At 37.5% G+C, this 20,128-nt stretch overlaps 1 protein-coding gene across 1 annotated transcript; it reads left to right on the top strand.

Moving 5' to 3' along the window:
• Nucleotides 1-12,133: 12,133 nt before the first annotated feature.
• On the top strand, nt 12,134-13,527 carry LOC138842960 (vomeronasal type-1 receptor 90-like). Its single transcript, XM_070064946.1, has one exon. The coding sequence runs from the start codon at nt 12,577-12,579 to the stop codon at nt 13,525-13,527; it is 951 nt and encodes a 316-aa protein (XP_069921047.1). The 5' UTR covers nt 12,134-12,576.
• Nucleotides 13,528-20,128: the final 6,601 nt, after the last annotated feature.

Genomic DNA, 20,128 nt, shown 5'->3' with positions numbered 1-20,128 from the left:
GTAGTTTTCCAGCTTTTTCCTACTATGGAGCATTAGTTCTGTGTTCTGAGAGGAGATTTTGTATCATGAGTGTTCCTTTCACTTTTTAGTGTTTCATGAACCTCATCGTAGCCTACATGGGTGAATGTTCTGTGTGAGCTTGATAAGCATGTTTATTTTGCTGTTATTAGGTGATCCATTCTATAAATGCCAATAGATTCTGACTTCAGATTTCCCATGCTGCATTTCCTCCTCTTTTTCTTCAGTTTGCTGTTTCTTTTGGAAATTTCTCCTGACATTTGCTTGAGCTCACTGATTCCTTATTTAATTGTTTTGTATGTGATAATCTAACCATAAAATTAATGCAAAATTGCTGTTTGGTGTTTTGATTTCTAGCATTTCTTTCAAATTCTTAGAATTCCTGTCTCTGTGTTTATTATTTCTTCTTGCCCCTTCTCATTTTTTTAAAGATGTATTTATTTTACAGGCAGAGTTACAGAAAGGCAGAGGCAGGGAGAGAGAAAAAGAGAGGTCTTTCATCTGCTGATTCGTGCTCCAAATGGCTGCAATGGTCGGAGCTGGGTCGATTGAAAGCCAAGGCCCTGGAATTTCTTCCAGGTCGCCCACATGAGTGCAGGGGCCCAAGGACTTGGACCATCTTCTACGGCTTTCCTAGGCCATAGTAAAGAGCTGGATTGGAAGTGGAACAGCCAGGACTCGAACCAGTGCCCATATGAGATGACGGCACTGCATATGGCAGCTTTATTCACTACCCCATAGCACTGGCCCCATGTACACTTTTTCTATTCAGGTATTCACTTTATTAATCACAGTAGTTTTTAACTCCTAGTGTGATAGTTCCATTTCATTGCTATATCTGGGTGAGAGTCTAATGCTTGCTCTCTTTAATCAAGTGGTCATATTTTTAAATTGTAGCTTTCTCTTAGTTTGCTTATAATTCTTTGCTGAAAGCAGGAAACATATGCTGGACAAATGTAAGTTATTTAAATAGACTGTTTGAGTTTTATATTTATCTGAGTAGAAGTTAAGGTATGTTTGCTGTTTACAGAAGTAGTAGGTAGGTGGAGGACAAACTGTCCTCTGGGGTCCCTGCTCTTGACTCCCCATTATTTGATGGGTTCTCTGGATATCCTTTAGCTCATAATGCTCGATACGCAGGGCCTTCAGCTGAATGTCACAGCTACCCTGGGTCAGCTCTGTTGTGATGGTGATAAGGTGTGGAGGATAAAGTGTCCCATGGTCCTAGGTTTACTTCTCAATCTTTTAGTTGTTTTGCTTTTCTCTTGTAGTGAGGAAGAGGAGAGAGAGGTCATGTAACTATTTCCCTTCACAAAGGTCATGTAGTCTCTGGTAAAATCCCAATTTACATGATAAACATAGATGCACAAATCCTCAATAAAATTCTGGCCAATAGAATGCAACAACGTATCAGAAAATATCCATCCAGGGATTTATCACTGGTATGCAGAGATGGTTCAACATTCACAAATCAATCAATGTGATATACCACATTAACAAACTGCAGAAGAAAAAACATATAATTATCTAAGAGATGCAGAAAAAGCTTTTGATAAAATATAACAGCCTTTTATGATGAAAACTCTAAGCAAACTGGGTATAGAAGGAACATTCCTCAATTCAATCAAGGCAATTTATGAAAAACTCATGACCAGCATCCTATTGAATGGAGAAAAGTTGGAAGCATTTCCACTGAGATCTGGTAATGCCAGACAGGGATGCCCACTCTCACCACTGCTATTCAATATATTACTGGAAGTTTTAGCCAGAGCCATTAGGCAAGAAAAAGAAATTAAAGGGATATAAATTGGGAAGGAAAAACTCAAACTATCCCTCTTTGCAGATGATATGATTATTTAGGGGATCCAAAGAATTCTACTAAGAGACTATTGAAACTCATAGAAGAGCTTGGCAAAGTAGCAGGATATAAAATCAATGCACAAAAATCAATAGCCTTTGTATACACAGGCAATGCCATGGCTGAGAAAGAACTTCGAATATCAATTCCATTCACAACAGCTACAAAAACAATGAAATACCTTGGAATAAACTTAACCAAGGATGACAAAGATCTCTACAATGAGAATTACAAAAATTTAAAGGAAGAGATAGAAGAAGATACTAAAAGAAAGAAAAAATATTCCATGTTCATTGATTGGAAGAATCAATACCATCAAAATGTCCATTCTCCCAAAAGCAATTTATAGATTCAATGCAATACCAATCAAAATGCCAAAGACATTCTATTCAGAACCTGAATAAAAGATGCTGAAATTCATATGGAGACACAGAAGACCTCGGATAGCTAAATCAATCTTGTACAACAAAAACAAAGCTGGAGACATCACAATACCAGATTTCAAGACATACAAAAGGGCAGTTATAATCAAAATAGCATAGTACTGGTACAGAAACAGATAGATAAACCAATGGAACAGAATAGAAACACCAGAAATTAATCCAAACATCTACAGCCAACTTATATTTGATCAAGGATCTAAAACCAACTCTGGGAGCAAGGACAGTCTATTCAATAAATGGTGCTGGGGAAACTGGATTTCCACATGCAGAAGCATGAAGCAAGACCCCTACCTTACACCTTACACAGAAGTCCACTATACATGGATTAAAGATCTAAATCCATGACCCGACACCATCAAATTATTAGCGAACATTGGAGAAAGTCTGGAAGATATAGGCACAGGCATAGACTTCTTGAAAAAGACCCTGGAGGCGCAGGCAGTCAAAGCCAAAATTAACTATTGGGATTACATCAAATTGAGAAGTTTCTGTACTGCAAAAGAAACAGTCAGGAAAGTGAAGAGGCAACCAACAGAATGGGAAAAAATATTTGCAAACTATGCAACTGATAAAGGATTAATAACCAGAATCTACAAAGAGATCAAGAAACTCCACAACAACAAAACAAACAACCCACTTAGGAGATGGGCCAAGGACCTCAATAGACATTTTTCAAAAGAGGAAATCCAAATGGCCAACAGGCACATGAAAAAATGTTCAAGATCACTAGCCATCAGGGAAATGCAAATCAAAACCACAATGAGGTTTCACCTAACCCCAGTTAGAATGGCTCACATACAGAAACCAACTAACAACAGATGCTGGCGAGGATGTGGGGAAAAAGGGACACTAACCCACTGTTGGTGGGAATGCAAACTGGTTAAGCCACTATGGAAGTCAGTCTGGAGATTCCTCAGAAATGTGAATATAACCCTACCATACAACCCAGCCATATCACTCCTTGGAATTCACCCAAAGGAAATTAAATTGCAAATAAAAAGCTATCTAAAACTCAATATTTATTTCAGCTCAATTCACAATAGCTAAGACATGGAATCAATCTAAATGCCCATCAACAGAAGACTGGATAAAGAAATTATGGGATATGTACTCCATAGAACACTGCACAGCAGTAAAAAATGAAACCCGGTCATTTGCAACAAAATGGAGAAATCTGGAAAACATGCTGAGTGAAATAAACCAGTTCCAAAGGGACGAATATCATATGTTCTTCCTGATCTGTGACAACTAACTGAGCACCCAAATTAAACCTGTAGAAGTGAAATGGACACAATGAGAAACAATGACTTGATCAGCCCTTGTCCTGATTGTTGAGGAACAACTTAGTATTTTATTCCTTTTAGTATTTTTTGTTCTACTTAATATTATTGGTTGAACTCTTTAATTTACACACAATTATACTCAGGCATTTAAAATTAACTGAAAAGTGATTCCTGCTAAAAGTAAGAGTGGGAATTAGAGAGGGAGGAGAAGTATAATTCAGCACATGCTCACTCGTAGTTACCCCTTGTGGGGACCCATGAGCCGGCCATGGGCCCACATGCTAAGGCTTGGCTTGCTGACCATTGGCATTAGTTACTGTTGTGTGGATGTTTATGGTTTCTGTTGAGCTGTGATATGGGGACCGTTTCATAACCCCATGCTAGAGTCAAAACAACTATGGCCTTGGGGCTTCCCGTACTTCTTTTCCCACTGACCAAGGCTGAGAAAACACCAGGTGGAAGCTTTTGTTAGCACCTGAGTCACCTGCTACATGACCAGGAGCTTTATTGGATGAAGGCGCGTGATCACCTTTATGTTGGACAAGGAGCACATGGACTATGCATGATCAGGCACCTGATTGGAGCACCACCGCATGGACTGTAGTATGGACTAAGCTTGCTTACATGCTTCAACAATGTTATACTATATAAGCTGCTTGTGATATGGTACGGGAGCTTCCCCTTTCTTTCGGAGCTCCCCTTGCTCAAGGGTTTCTCTTTCTATCCTGTTTAAATAAAAGTCTACTGAAGACCGATCAGCTGGGAGCAGTGTCGTTCCTTTGCAGGCAAGGGAACCACACCCCTAATAAGAGTCAGAAACGTGCCAGCGGATTCCAATTCAATCCCATCAAGATGGAATGTACCAATGCCATCTTACTAGTTAAAGTGATCAGTTTATATTGCAGCTCAATTCACAACAGCTAAGACATGGAATCAACCAGTAGAAGACTGGATAAAGAAATTATGGGATATGTACTGCATAGAACACTATACAGCAGTAAAAAAAGAAGAAATCCAGTCATTTGCAACAAAATGGAGGAATCTGGAACACATCATGCTGAGTGAAATAAGCTAGTCCCAAAGGGACAAATATCATATGTTCTCCCTGATCAGTGACAACTAACCGAGCACCTAAAGGGAAACCTGTAGAAGTGAAATGGGTAGGCCAGCACCGTGGCTCAATAGGCTAATCCTCCACCTTGCGGCGCCGGCATACCAGGTTCTAGTCCCGGTCGGGGCGCCGGATTCTGTCCTGGTTGCCCCTCTTCCAGGCCAGCTCTCTGCTGTGGCCAGGGAGTGCAGTGGAGGATGGCCCAAGTCCTTGGGCCCTGCACCCTATGGGAGACCAGGAGAAACACCTGGCTCCTGGCTTTGGATCAGCGCGATGCACCGGCCGCAGCACGCCAGCCGTGGCGGCCATTGGAGGGTGAACCAACGGCAAAAGGAAGACCTTTCTCTCTGTCTCTCTCTGACTCTCTCTCTCTCTCTCACTGTCCACTCTGCCTGTCAAAAAAAAAAAAAAGTGAAATGGGCACTATGAGAAACAATGACTTGATCAGCCCTTGTCCTGACTGTTGAGGAACAACTTACTATTTTATTGCTTTTAGTATTTTTTGTTTTACTTAATACCATTGGTTGAACTCTTTAATTAATACACAATTATTCTTACATGTTTAAATTTAACTGAAAAGTGATCCTCATTAAATATAAAAGTGAGAATAAGAGAGGAAGGAGATGTACAGTTCATCACATACTCAATTGGACTTACCCCTAATGGTAGAGTTCGAAACGTGCCAGGGGATTCCAATTCAATCCCATCAAGGTGGCATATACCAATGCCATCTAACTAGTTAAAGTGATCAGTGTAAGTTCATAACTGATCATAATGATAGGATTAAGTGTCAAAGGGATCACATAAACAAGACTAGAGTCTTATAATACTAACTGATAGAATTAAAAAGGAGAGAAAAATACAACATGGGAAGTGGGATACACAGCAGACTCACAGAATGGCAGATGTCCTAAACAGCACTCTGGCCTCAGAATCAACCCTTAAGGCATTCGGATCTGGCTAAAAAGCCCATGAGAGTATTTCAGGCATGGAAAGCTAAGACACCATGACAAAAAAAAAAAAATGACCTAAGTGAAAGATCTTTGTGAGTGAGATCCCAGTGGAAAATATGGGCCATCAAAGAAGGAGGTACCTTTCTCTGAAGGGAGGAGAGAACTTCCACTTTGACTATGGCCTTGTCTAAATGAGATCAGAGTTTGTGAACTCAAGAGGCTTCCATAGCCTTGGCAGCTCATGACAACAGCCTAGGGTGATTACTGACGTCATAAATAAGAGTGCCAATTGTTAATTCAACAACACAAGTCACTGTGCACCTACTCCCCATGTAGGATCTCTGTTCTTAATGTGTTGTACTTTGCAAATTAATGGTAAGACTATTACTCAAACAGTACTCTATACTTTGTGTGTCTGTGTGGGTGCAAACTGTTGAAATCTTTACTTAGTATATACTAAGTTGATCTTCTGTATATAAAGATAATTAAAATGAAATTAATGAAGAATGGGATGGGAGAGGGAGTAGGAGATGGGATGGTTTCCAGGTGGGAGGGTGTTTATGGGGGGAAAACCGCTACAATTCAAAAGTTGTGCTTTCAAAGTTTATTTTTATTAAATAAAAGTTTTCTAAATAAAGAAAGAACATCACAAATATCCTCACAAATTCTGACTAATGTAGTAGGAAAGAAATCCTTTTAAAATTTTCAAATTTTACTGTTGTCTAACTATAGTGTTTAGAATTCCTTCCCAATTCTTTCTGAACATCCATCGCCTGTATTTTCTCCACCCCTCCCTGATCTTACAATAGTGCATCTGACAAGGAAGTGTGGCCAATTTTTTTTGCCCTCTCTTCATACTGGACCATCTACATCAGTGTTCTGACTCATTCCAGGTGGTCTCTCAAATATGTAGACTAATAACCAGACTCAATAGGTACTCTTATGCAATTTTTAGGTAGAGTTGGTCCTGTTCGGAGGAGATTTTTTTTTTTTGGACAGGCAGAGTGGACAGTGAGAGAGACAGAGACAGAGAGAAAGGTCTTTGCCGTTGGTTCACCCTCCAATGGCTGCCGCGGCCAGCGTGCTGTGGCCGGCGCACCACACTGATCCAATGGCAGGAGCCAGGTGCTTCTCCTGGTCTCCCATGGGGTGCAGGGCCCAAGCACTTGGGCCATCCTCTACTGCACTCCCTGGCCACAGCAGAGAGCTGGCCTGGAAGAGGGGCAACCAGGACAGAATCCAGTGCCCCGACTGGGACTAGAGCCTGGTGTGCCGGCGCCACAAGGCGGAGGATTAGCCTAGTGAGCCGCGGAGCCGGCCTTGGAGGAGATTGCTGATGTCACCTTCATTACCTTGAAAGCAGGTCCCTTCTCTGATGTTCTTAATTTTTTGAAAACTTGATGGTGTTTTAGCTGAAAAATAAGCAAGACTATTAAACAAGTTGAGGAGAGCTGTTTAAGAAACTGAAAAGCAGTTGCAAACTATGTTGGATAATTGTGACTTTCAGTTTTATATGAGTTGAATTTTTGTGCTCTTTTCCCTGTGTACATGGTGGTTCTATTTTTCTCCAATAAAACTTTTATTTTAAAAAATTTTTCAAATTTATACACACACACACATATATATATTCTGTTTTTGTCATATACTACATGTTGTCACACACATACATTGTGGAATGACTTAGTATATCCTATTACCATATGTTAGGATTTTTCAATGGGTTTAAAACTATAAGTATGCAAAATGAATAAATTATAGAAATTGTTCTACAACATTTTGTAAGTTAATTGTGCACTGTACACTTAAATATCTTTAAGAAAAGTTGTCATGGTAAATGTTTTCACCAGCCAAAAGAAAGAAAAAGGCATATGAATCCCTATTTCACAAAACATGAGATACCTTAATACAGAATCTAGAAGAGAAAACTTTAAGAATTAAATACAGGGATATAGCTGCATAAACACAGATTTGATAGATATGAGACAAAAGTACAGGAATCAAGGTAAAATGTGTGAGTCAGTATAACTCATGTGACCAATGTATCAAAAAATCCTAAGAGTGTGGGAGACTGGGAACGCACAAAGTTCAGATCAGCATAATGCTCTAGAGAAGGACAGGGTGTATGCAGACTCTCCATGCTGCTGGAACTGGGACTGGGAATGTCCTGTGCCCCAGGAAAATAAGTCGGGGAGAAATGGGTGAAACAGAGCTTGCATTCTGCTCCCCATGTGAATAGACCTGGCTTATCTCTCTGGACAGAACAATAGTAAATGTTATCCTTGTTCCCATAATGGCACTAAATTGTCTAGCTGTGATTTTATGAGAGCTGTGGGACACATGAGAAAGCCACTGGAGTCTTCTGAACAAGCCAGAAAACAATGGCAGTTCTGCTGTGGTACTGGCTCATTTTGAAGCTAGAGATGTTGCAGGACTTTTGTGTTGTTGACAAGGACTGTAACCATACAGTCCCCACAGGAGAATGTAGGCTGGGAAAGTGCATTCACACCTGGGGAAGTTTGAACTCCAGCTGTTCTTGCCCTGTGTCTTTCCACTTTCCCCTGTATCAAATCCCAAGCCCAGAGCTTGTCCTGTTTTGTAGGTGACATGTAATTGTGGGTCTGAAAGGAGATGAGCTCATAGCATATTTCCTTATAACCACATGGGGGAGGTTCATCTCACCTTCGTAGGCTCCCTGCAGAGACTAAGCTGGGTGAGTGTGTGTTTTTCAGCTCCAACAGAGGCCATGAGTGTTCCATGGGCAAGGCAGTTCTTATATGTTGCAGGATGATCTCAGTGACAACTGAGGAAAATCCTGTTTTCATAATCTCAGCCTTGCATGGTAGAGAATCACAAGTGAAATTAGTAGATTTTGCAGATGCAAAAATCAATTTTATAAATCTTATGAAGCTACAATTCATATATTCAAGAGAGAACATTTATGATTGGATTCTGGGTTTAAATTAGAACTGTGTTTGTTTTAATCCTATTTCAATATTTTTCTCACTTTCCCTTACTATGTACACAATGAGAGATTTTGTTTTGAAAACATCATCTGTCGTAATTTAGAATGCTTTTGCTTTCAGTTCTTTGAAATTTTATGATAATTTATTTTAAACTTTTTGAAACATTTATAATAGTAACATAAAATGTTATATTTCTACCCCTTAAACTAATTGAATATTAGCATGTTAACACTGACTAGCTTTGTGATCAGGGAAAAAATAAGTATAAATTTCAAGAACTTAGCTCTCCTTATTGGGAAAAAAGCCTCTATTTTTAATTACCTTTGGTGTTTAAAGTTCTAATTTTTTGGTTTAATATTTAAAACATATTTTTAAATGGTCAGCTAACTTCGATAACATTACTGAATCATAATTAATTTAATGATAATCCTGCTGCCTATTTGCCTTCAAGTGCCAAACAGCAAAGTATACATAGTGTCAATTTCTTTTTTTTTCATGTCTCACATAGCATTTATTTTTTATTTTTTAACTTTTATTTAATGAATATAAATTTCCAAAGTACAGCTTATGCATTACAATGGCATCCCCCCCATAACTTCCCTCCCACCCACAACCCTCCCCTTTCCTGCACCCTCTCCCCTTCCATTCACATCAAGATTCATTTTCAATTCTCTTTATATACAGAAGATCAGTTTAGCATATATTAAATAAAGATTTCAACAGTTTGCACCCACATAGAAACACATAGTGTAAAATACTGTTTGAGTGCTAGTTATAGCATTAAATCACAATGTATAGCACATTAAGGACAGAGATCCTACATGAGGAGTAAGTGCACAGTGACTGCTGTTGCTGACTTAACAAATTGACACTCTTGTTTATGGCATCAGTAATCACCCTAGGCTCTTTTCATGAGTTGCCAAGGCTATGGAAGCCTTTTGAGTTCACAAACTCTGATCATATTTAGACAAGGTCGTAGTCAAAGTGGAAGTTCTCTCCTCCCTTCAGAGAAAGGTACCTCCTTCTTTGATGCATAGTGTCAATTTCAAATGAGAAACGTGCTATAGTGATCTGCTATACAGAATGGAGACTCTATTACTGTTCATGTGCAATGTATTTCAAAATTGTTAATAAGGTAGATATTAAATATTCTCCGCACTAAGAACTAAAAAATATAGGATGCGAAATAGGCAAATTAACTGATGGAATCATTATTTGATTTTAATTTATATCCTATTGTCTGGTAACCCATGAACCAATATGCTTATGGTTTATTAGTTAAATAAAATGAAGTAACAGAGTAAAGATATAACCAGTAAATTGTATTCTGAAAAATGAAGCAAAGTAATGATGAGGATTAACTATTTCCTGCTGATGAGAACAAAATGCCTCAAGAAACTCCAGCTGTAGAAGCTCACTATCTCTCTGTGTAGAAAGAAGAGGTGGTTCAGCTTGTCCCTTCAGCCTCCATGTGTTTCCTGCCACAGAGAAAACAGGTTCTTATTTCCCTTCCAAATTTCCTAATTTAGACTGCTGTTGTGACTCTCATCCTCTCCTGATTGTAATGTAGAAGCAGGTTGTGCTAAGATGTGTTTAAGCTTTTCATCTTCTATACAATTTACTAAACTCCTTTGTGCTGTGGATAACCAATCACAGGTTTTACAATGCTATCCAAAGAACTTGGTCAATTGATGAAAAATATTTTTGATTTATATAATTTTATAAAGCACAAGGTACTATTTTGTAGTATAGATTATATAATTACACTAAAGCTAGGCAGTGCACAAAAATATATATAAATAATATCCTTTTGATAGCAGAATTTCTCTGAAATTAATATAAAGATGAGGCTCTTACAAAATTAGTTTTATCAAAAATGATGAGTTGTCATATCTAAAAATATCCCCTTTGTTTTTCAAAAAGGATTCTTCCTTTCATTGGATTCCACTTTGCTTTGGATCTAGGTCCATAGGTAAGTCATTTGTTTCTAGTATATTTAATGGTGTTATTTGCTCTGCCATAATTCATAACCATGTATGTACTTGGAAGCTCACAATACTGACAGTAATATAAAAATCAGCACAATAACAATGAACTAGGACTCTGTTATGTGTCTTCTCATAGTCTTCACAAGCTCTACCCTCAACACCAGCACAAAGTGGTGGTTGCAGATCATGGTAAAGTCTATGACATGCATTCATATTGGTATATTTTTAAAGAAACCAATGGGAATCCATGTTCCTTTATACTATAATTAGCATATATTTGACCTGTACTGATTTGTATTCTCTATATCCCTTCTATTTTCTTTCCCCTATTGTTGATAATGCTTCATTCTGAATTGTGTGATTGTTTCCATGTCAAAGTTTGCAAATTCATCAGCAGGGCTTCCAATTAAGTTTCTATTACAGAAAATATTTTTTTAGTAAAAAAGGCAATATGTTTCTATTTGATTGCCAATTGCATCTCAGAAATGGAGTGTGCTGCCTTCCTGCAGGTAAACACTTGCACATAGTGGCAAGCATGAATCATGGTAATACACATATAATTTAGATTTGGATAAGAAATGCTAAAATTATACTATGTGGTTTTTTTCTGATAATGTGTATCTTGTACTTGTTTCATGACACAAAAGCATTATTAAAGTAATTCAGGTATATATTCAGGGAAAAACACATATTTTTATCTGTGCTTTACTATTTTTACTAGTATTTAAGAGAAATTCTTAAAATTTGGCCATCACTTGGATTGTTCCTTTATAAGTCAGTATGATTGTGGTGCTTCTCCTGGGTCCAACCTGACAACAAAACCAAGTTTTCTGAGAATGCAGAACGTATTGGTGTCAGCAACAGGTTGTTTGATCCTGGGCAATTCACATACATCTATACCTCTAGTACATGGAGCTTTTGGTAAAAGCATATCAAATGTATAATCAAATCTATGGGTTCCCCATTATGAACACAGGCACTTCAGTTGGCATTTTGGGATGTTTTCTTAATCATCTATGAATGTCTAAATATGAGCAAATAAAAAAATCTTCCAACATATCTGAATACTTGTATTGATAGGCCTACAATGGTACAAGTGGCTTTGCAAACAATCACACACAATCATTGGTCTCAGGAAGTGGGGAAATGTGGTAATTTGCAGTTTTCTCAGCTTCGTACAACTAAACTTTTGTAACTGCTTGCTATGGGTTAGATGACCCCTCTGAAACTCATGTTAACATTTAATTACTATTTAATTTGTTTTAATAGATGAGATATTTCAGAGTTTATCAAGCAATAAAGGTGCCACCTTTATGAGTGTGATTGGTGCAATTTTAAGAGTGCATATGTATCCCCTTGCTTTACTGCCCCTTCACTTTTTGCCGTGGGAAAAGGCAGCAAGAAGATGCACATCAGATGACAGGCCCTCAAACTTGGACTTCCCAACCTCCAGACTGTAAGAAAATTCATTTCTGTTAGCTAGAAATTATTCTGTTATAGCAACATTAAACGGACTCACCAACCCTCAGATTAATTAAATATAATAATTATGTTTACATCCAAGGCCATAGCAAGCTAAAGTAACAGTGAAATTTTAACATTGTAACTATCTTGATTAAGACCTGAAAAGAATGACCTTATCTGTATAAGTGTGTCTAAGAATATTTAAAATGTCCCAGAGTATCCCACAATTAGGAATAAAATGTGATTTTATTGATAAAATTTCAGGTATAACACAAAATAGAGTGTTCATGATTTTTCCTCTTGCTAATTGAAAGAAGCACTTTCCCAGTAGCCTACCAAATTGAAAAGTTCATATTAGGAATTTCTGGTATGGAAATGAAGAGAAACATAGGAACATTCTGAAAATAGAGAGCTAAAACACAAATTTTTGGTAGGCAGAATAATGCTTGTTGATGATATGAGACCCGCTGTATTTGTTTGTTTTTTCAGGCACTCATGTGTTTCACCTCTCTTATTAAGATGAGCACATTTTCTGCTTACAAGGCTGTTAATAAATATATTCTCTGCCAAGCTGGCATTGGAATCTCATCCAACAACTTCCTCCTCTTCCACATCTTCAAAAACTCACAGTATCACAAGCCAAAGGTCACTGACCTGATAACCTGTCACCTGGCCCTTGTCCACATAATGATGCTTCTCACTGTGCTGTTTTTGACGTCTCCAGACTTGTTTGAATCACTGAATTTTTTGAATGACTTCAAGTGTAAAGCTTTGTTCTACATAAGCAGGGTGATGAGGGGCCTCTCCATCTACACCACCTGCATACTGAGTGTCATCCAGGCCATCACCATCAGCCCCAGCACCTCCTGGTTGGCCAACTTTAAATATAAATCCATAAAGTTCATCTTCTATTTATTCTTATTGTTATGGTTTCTATGTTTGTCTTCCTGTACTACCATGATCTTCCACATTGTAGCAAATTCCAATGTGACCCAGACCGATCTGATGATTCTCACTGAACACTGCTCATTTTCCCCAATGAGCCATAGCATCAAGGATTTGATGTTCACAATGACCACATCCAGGGATGTCTTCCTTATCAGTGTCATGCTGCTCTCAAGTGTGTACATGGTGATACTCTTGTCCAGGCATCAGAAGAGGTCCCAGCACCTTCACAGCACCAGCCTCTCCCCAAGATCTTCCCCCGAAAAGAGAGCCACCCAGACCATCCTGCTGCTGGTGAGTTTCTTTGTGGTCATGTACTGGGTAGACTTCATCATCTCATCCTCCTCAATGATACTGTGGACATATGACTCAGTTATCTTGGGTGTCCAGGGTGTTGTGGTCAATGCCTATGCCACTGTCAGTCCATTGGTGCTTATCAGTTCTAATAAAAGGAATATTAACTTATTGCAAAATTTATCATGGAAAACCTTTCAATTTTAACAGATTGAATAAAAAATGGTTTTTCTTTGGGTATGAATGTGGTGCAGAAGATGCTGCTTCAGATGCACATCCCATCATAGTCCTGAGTTTCAATACCATCACTGCTCTGGTCCAGCATTCTCCTAATGCACATCCTGGAAGACAGCAGGTGTTCACTTAAGTACTTCAGTTCCTGCCACCCACATGGAAGTGAGAGTTGAAGATCTAGACTTTTGGGTTTGACCTGCCCTACCCTGTTGCAGGCCTTTGGAGATGGAACCAGCTGATGAGTAATTCTTCTTTGCATGTCTCTCTGTTCTCTTTCTCTGCTTTCAAATGAAGTAAAAATAAATGAACATAATTTTAAATGATTGCCTTAAAAATGGATGTTTCAGACACAATGAAAATCATTCTAATAGAATATGTTCCTATGGAATCAATTCCATTTCTATGGAATTATACTTCTATTTCTAAAGACTTTGAAATATATACTGCACAGTATTACAGTTTTCTTTAACATCCACAATGGATTAATATTAAGATAGGTTTAACAATTATTTGCTCTTTCATTTTGATTTCAGACTTTCATACAGGAAATCCTTTATTCTTAAAGTGAACACGTGATACAATCACATATTTCATGAATCTAATTTTGACAAAGTCCAAAGTAAACATTCAAGCCTGTCATGTATGTCAGTTTTCATTAGCTATGTTGCTTTTGTATTTCTGACCTTTTTAGTATTACATAAAGGTTGTGGAGATTGTGCTGTCATGGTTTTTCATTTGTAAGTCTTTTCCTCTATGCATTCTCAAATTTTACTTCCTACCTATTTTCCTAAGTTTGGTTCTGATATGTTTGAACATTCCCCTTTTTACTCTTTTATTAATATATTGAAATTATGTATTCAGAACCTTTTATGACATACTATATTAGATAATTAAAATTATTTCTATTGAATTAGTATTTTCATGGCTTTATAAATTCTCTAGGTTTAATGTTCTAAATGGATGAGTTTTAGTCCCTCTCATCATAGTTACCATCTATATTTGGATTTTCTATTCCATGATTTTTCTGTAAATGAAATTCTGCAGCTCAGCGTGTCAGTGCATTAATACTCTCATCAACTAAGTTTAATGTTTAAACTGCATTGTATAGCTGCTACTTTGCTGCATGTTTTCAAGTTATTTATATTTTATTTGTTTTTCCCAATATAGCTGATCAGGACCATTAATCTTTGCTCTTACTATTTCTCATTCCCATAATTATTATTTTTGTAACAAATTAGTAGTTTAATAATAAACACATCAGTAGTTTCATAGAAAATGTTGTGGCTTTACCCTTGATATCAGCTGATTCTTACTCACTGATCCTCAAACTTTGGGCATTATTAAAAAAGAAAAATCTTGTGTTCATGTCAGTGATAGGAGATGAACTCTGGCAGAGGTTCCCTACAGTGATTTCAAACTGAGAGGCTCATGGACAAGCTAAATACCACTGCACACTTACTGTCAGAGGCAGTGTTAAAATGTTGGGGTGGTAGTGGAAGGGGAGAATATGTGAAGCTTGAATAAGCCCACAGGTAATGTGGATAAATACATTTATGAGTCAGGGAGATATAATAAATTTTATTCAACAATCCCACTGTCATTGCAATGTCCTCTTTTGATGCTTCCATGGCCTTGGCAGCTCATGACAAGAGCCTCAGCTCATCACTGACATCATAAATAAGAGTTTCAATTGTTAATTCAACAACAAGAGTCACTGTGCACTTACTCCCCATGTAGGATCTCTGTCCTTAATGTGTTTTACTATGCGAATTAACAGTAAAACTAGTCTTTATACTTTGTGTGTCTGTGTGGGTGCAACCTGTTGAAATCTTTACTCAGTTGATACTAAGTTGATCTTCCATATAAAAAGATAATTAAAAAAGAATCTTATTGAAGAATGGGATCTCCTATGCATTATATTTTTGTTACAGTATAAGTCACCACAAATCAGGGAAAACATATGGTATTTGTCTTTTTGGCACTGGATTATTTCACCAAGTATAATGGTTTCCAGTTAAATCCATTTTGTTGCAAAAGACAGAATTTCATTCCATTTTTATGGCTGAATAGTATTCCATACCAGATAGATAGATAGATAGATAGATAATCACAATTTCTTTATGCAGTCATCAGTTGATGCACATCTGGGTTGATTCAATATCTCAGCTATTGTTAACTGAACTTCAATAATCATGGGGATACGGATAACTCATAAACTGATTCATTTCATTGGGGTAAATTCTCAGGAGTGGGATGTATCTATATTCAGTGAGCTGATGAATCATCATATTGTCTTCCACAATGACTGTACTAGTTTACATTCCCATCAACAGTGGATTAGAGTAAGTTTTCCCCCTATATCCTTGCCAGTATTTATTGTTTGTTGTTTTCTGTATGAGAGCCATTCTAACTGGTATGAGATGAAACCTCATTGTGGTTTTGATTTGCACTTCCCTGTTGGCTAGTTATCTTGAGCTTTTTTTAATTTGTCTTTTGGGCATTTGAATTTCTTCTTTTAAAAATATATGTTCAAGTCCTTTTCTCATTTCTAAATTGAATTTTTTTGGTATTGAGTTTCATGAGTTCCTTATCTATTCTGGATAGCTTGCATAGTTTGCAAATATTTTCTCTCATTCTGTCAGTTGCCTCTTCACTGTGCTAAGTGTTTCCTTTGCAATGCAAAAGCTTTTCAGCTTGATGTAATCCCATTGTCGATTTTGGCTTAGATTATGCTTCTGGGGTCTTTTCCAAGAAATCTTTGACTATGACAATGTCTTGCAGATTTTCCCCAATGTTTTCCTTTAGTAATTTGTTGGAATTGGGTCAAATATTAAGATTCTTGATCCATTTTGAGTTGACTTTTGTATAAGGTGTAAGGTAGGGGACTTGCTTCATACTTTTGCATGTGGAGATCCAATTTTCCAAGCACCATTTGTTGAAGAGATTGTCCTTTCTCCAGGGATTGATTTTAGCTCCTCTGTCAAAGATTAATTGATTGTAGATATGTGGATTGATTTCTGAAGTTTCTATTTTGTTCCATTTATCTATTTTTGTGCCAGTGCTAGGCTGTTTTGGTTATAACTGCCCTTTAGCATGTCCTGAAATCTAGTATTGTGACACTGCACCTTTGTTTCTGTTGTTTAACATTGCTTTAGCTATTCAGGGTTTCTTGTGTTTCCATATGAAATTTAGCATCATTTCTTCTAGATCCTTGTCCTTGGTATTGTGATTGGGATCACACTGAGTCTGCAAATTTCTTTTGGTGGCATGGACATTTTGATCATATTAATATTGCAATCCACAAACATGGAAAGTTTTCTATTTTTGTGTCATTATCATTTTACAATTATTTAATTTTCCAGTTCAAATATTTTAAATATTATTCCTATAATGCATTTCTGTGAATCTGTATTCTGGTGATTTCTTTCTGCATGTGCTTCATTCTTTTCAATTTTATTATTGAAATCAGTGTCCCTCAATCCATGGAAAGTCTCTAGTTGGCACTTTTCTTTGTTTATTCCAGATGACCAGAGGGAAAGTTGTACAACTCACACAGCTTTGAGATTCAAGAAGTCAGCCAGAGTCCTGGGGGCAACACTTGTCTCTCAGTTTGATTTTTTTTTTCCCTTGAGTATACTTATTTTTGTTGGAAGAGATTTGGGAACATGCAGTATAGGTTTTTCATGGATACATGTTCAATGAATTTACAAATGAGTAGTGTTTTCATGTAGCTTGTGGCAGACAATAGACTCATACCTGAGTAATATGCTGGACATTTATACTGATTTATAGGCTGATTGGTCTTTAATTTTTGATAAGTAATTTTATGCTTTACACAGTTTTCTGGAATTCTTATCCTTTATATTGTTTTTGAGCACTAGAGAACTGATAACTAATATCTTCCCATCCTGTGAAGTTGGTTTTCTTTTTTTCAGAAATAGCTGAAATTCTTATCTGCCTTCAAGTTTTGACTGCAATCATTTCAATTCCTACATAACACTTTTTTATTACTTGGAGATAACTTGTATGTTTATTTTGATACAACTACTATATAAGATAATCTTTTTTTAATTTTTAACACTTAAGAATAACTGTGTATTAATTACAGAATTAAACCAGTCATATTAAGTAGAACAGACAAAAAAACTACTAAGAGGGATAATGTATTAAGTTGTTCATTAACAGTCAGGGCTATGCTGATCAAGTCACCGTTTCCCATAGTGTCCGTTTCACTTCAGGAGGTTTCCTTTTTGGTGTTCAGTCAGTTGTCACCGATCAGGGAGAACATATGGTATTTGTCCCTTTGGGACTGGATTATTTCACTCAGCATGATGTGTTCCAGATTCCTCCATTTTGTTGCAAATGACTGGATTTCGTTGTTTCTTACTGCGGTATAGTATTCTAAAGAGTACATATCCCATAATTTCTTTATCCAGTCTACCGTTGATGGGCATTTAGGTCGGTTCCAGGTCTTAGCTATTGTGAATTGAGCTGCAATAAACATTAGGCTGCAGACCGCTTTTTTGTTTGCCCATTTAAATTCCTTTGGATAGATTCCAAGGAGTGGGATGGCTGGGTCGAACGGTAGGGTTATCTTCAGGTTTCTGAGGACTCTCCAGACTGACTTCCATAGTGGCTTGACCAGTTTGCATTCCCACCAACAGTGGGTTAGTGTCCCTTTTTCCCCACATCCTCGCCAGCATCTGTTGTTGGTAGATTTCTGCATGTGAGCCATTCTAACCGGGGGGAGGTGAAACCTCATTGTGGTTTTGATTTGCATTTCCCTGATTACTAATGACCTTGAACATTTTTTCATGTGCCTGTTGGCCATTTGGATTTCCTCTTTTGAAAAATGTCTATTGAGGTCCTTGGCCCATCTCTTAAGTGGGTTGTTGGTTTTGTTTTTGTGGAGTTTCTTGATCTCTTGGTAGATTCTGGTTATTAACCCTTTATCTGTTGCATAGTTTGCAAATATTTTTTCCCATTCTGTTGGTTGTCTCTTCACTCTCCTGACTGTTTCTTTTGCAGTACAGAAACTTCTCAATTTGATGCAATCCCAGTAGTTAATTTTGGCTTTGACTGCCTGTGCCTCCCGGGTCTTTTCCAGAAACTCTTTGCCTGTGCCAATATCTTGAAGGGTTTCTCCAATGTTCTCTAGTAACTTGATGGTGTCAGGTCGTAGATTTAGGTCTTTAATCCACGTTGAGTGGATTTTTGTGTAAGGCGTAAGGTAGGGGTCTTGCTTCATGCTTCTGCACGTGGAAATCCAGTTTTCCCAGCACCATTTATTGAATAGACTGTCCTTGCTCCAGGAATTAGTTTTAGATCCTTGATCAAATATAAGTTGGCTGTAGATGTTTGGGTTGATTTCTGGTGTTTCAATTCTGTTCCATTGGTCTATCCATCTGTTTCTGTACCAGTACCATGCTGTTTTGATTACAACTGCCCTGTAGTATGTCCTGAAATCTGGTATTGTGATGCCTCCGGCTTTGTTTTTGTTGTACAAGATTGCTTTAGCTATTCGAGGTCTCTTGTGCCTCCATATGAATTTCAGCATCATTTTTTCTAGATCTGCGAAGAATGTCTTTGGTATCTTGATTGGAATTGCATTGAATCTATAAATTGCTTTTGGGAGAATGGACATTTTGATTATGTTGATTCTTCCAATCCATGAGCATGAGCATAGAAGATTTTTCCATTTTTTGGTATCCTCTTCTATTTCTTTCTTTAAGGTTTTGTAATTTTCATCGTAGAGATCTTTAACGTCCTTGGTTAAGTTTATTCCAAGGTATTTGATTGTTTTTGTAGCTATTGTGAATGGGATTGATCTTAGAAGTTCTTCCTCAGCCATGGCATTGTCTGTGTATACAAAGGCTGTTGATTTTTGTGCATTGATTTTATACCCTGCTACTTTGCCAAACTCTTCTATGAGTTCCAATAGTCTCTTAGTAGAGTTCTTTGGGTCCCCTAAATAAAGAATCATGTCATCTGCAAAGAGGGATAGTTTGAGTTCTTCCTTCCCAATTTGCATCCCTTTAATTTCTTTTTCTTGCCTCATAGCTCTGGCTAGAACCTCCAGAACTATATTGAATAGCAGTGGTGAGAGTGGACATCCCTGTCTGGTACCAGATCTCAGTGGAAATGCTTCCAAATTTTCCCCATTCAATAGGATGTTGGCTGTGGGTTTTTCATAGATTGCTTTGAATGTATTGAGGAATGTTCCTTCCAAGCCCAGTTTGCTTAGAGTTTTCATCATGAACGGGTGTTGTATTTTATCAAATGCTTTCTCGGCATCTATTGAGATAATCATATGGTTTTTCTTCTGCAGTCTGTTAATGTGGTGTATCACATTGATTGTCTTGCGCACATTAAACCATCCCTGCATACCAGGGATAAATCCCACTTGGTCTGGGTGGATGATCTTTCTGATGTGTTGTTGCATTCTATTGGCCAGAATTTTATTGAGGATTTTTGCATCTATGTTCATCAGGGATATTGGTCTGTAATTCTCTTTCAGTGCTGCATCTTTTTCCGGCTTAGGAATTAAGGTGATGCTGGCTTCATAGAAAGAATT

The sequence above is a fragment of the Oryctolagus cuniculus genome, chromosome 19 (assembly GCF_964237555.1).
Source record: "Oryctolagus cuniculus chromosome 19, mOryCun1.1, whole genome shotgun sequence".
NCBI classification, from domain to species: Eukaryota; Metazoa; Chordata; class Mammalia; order Lagomorpha; family Leporidae; genus Oryctolagus; species Oryctolagus cuniculus.
This window is presented reverse-complemented; position numbering and strand designations above follow the sequence as displayed.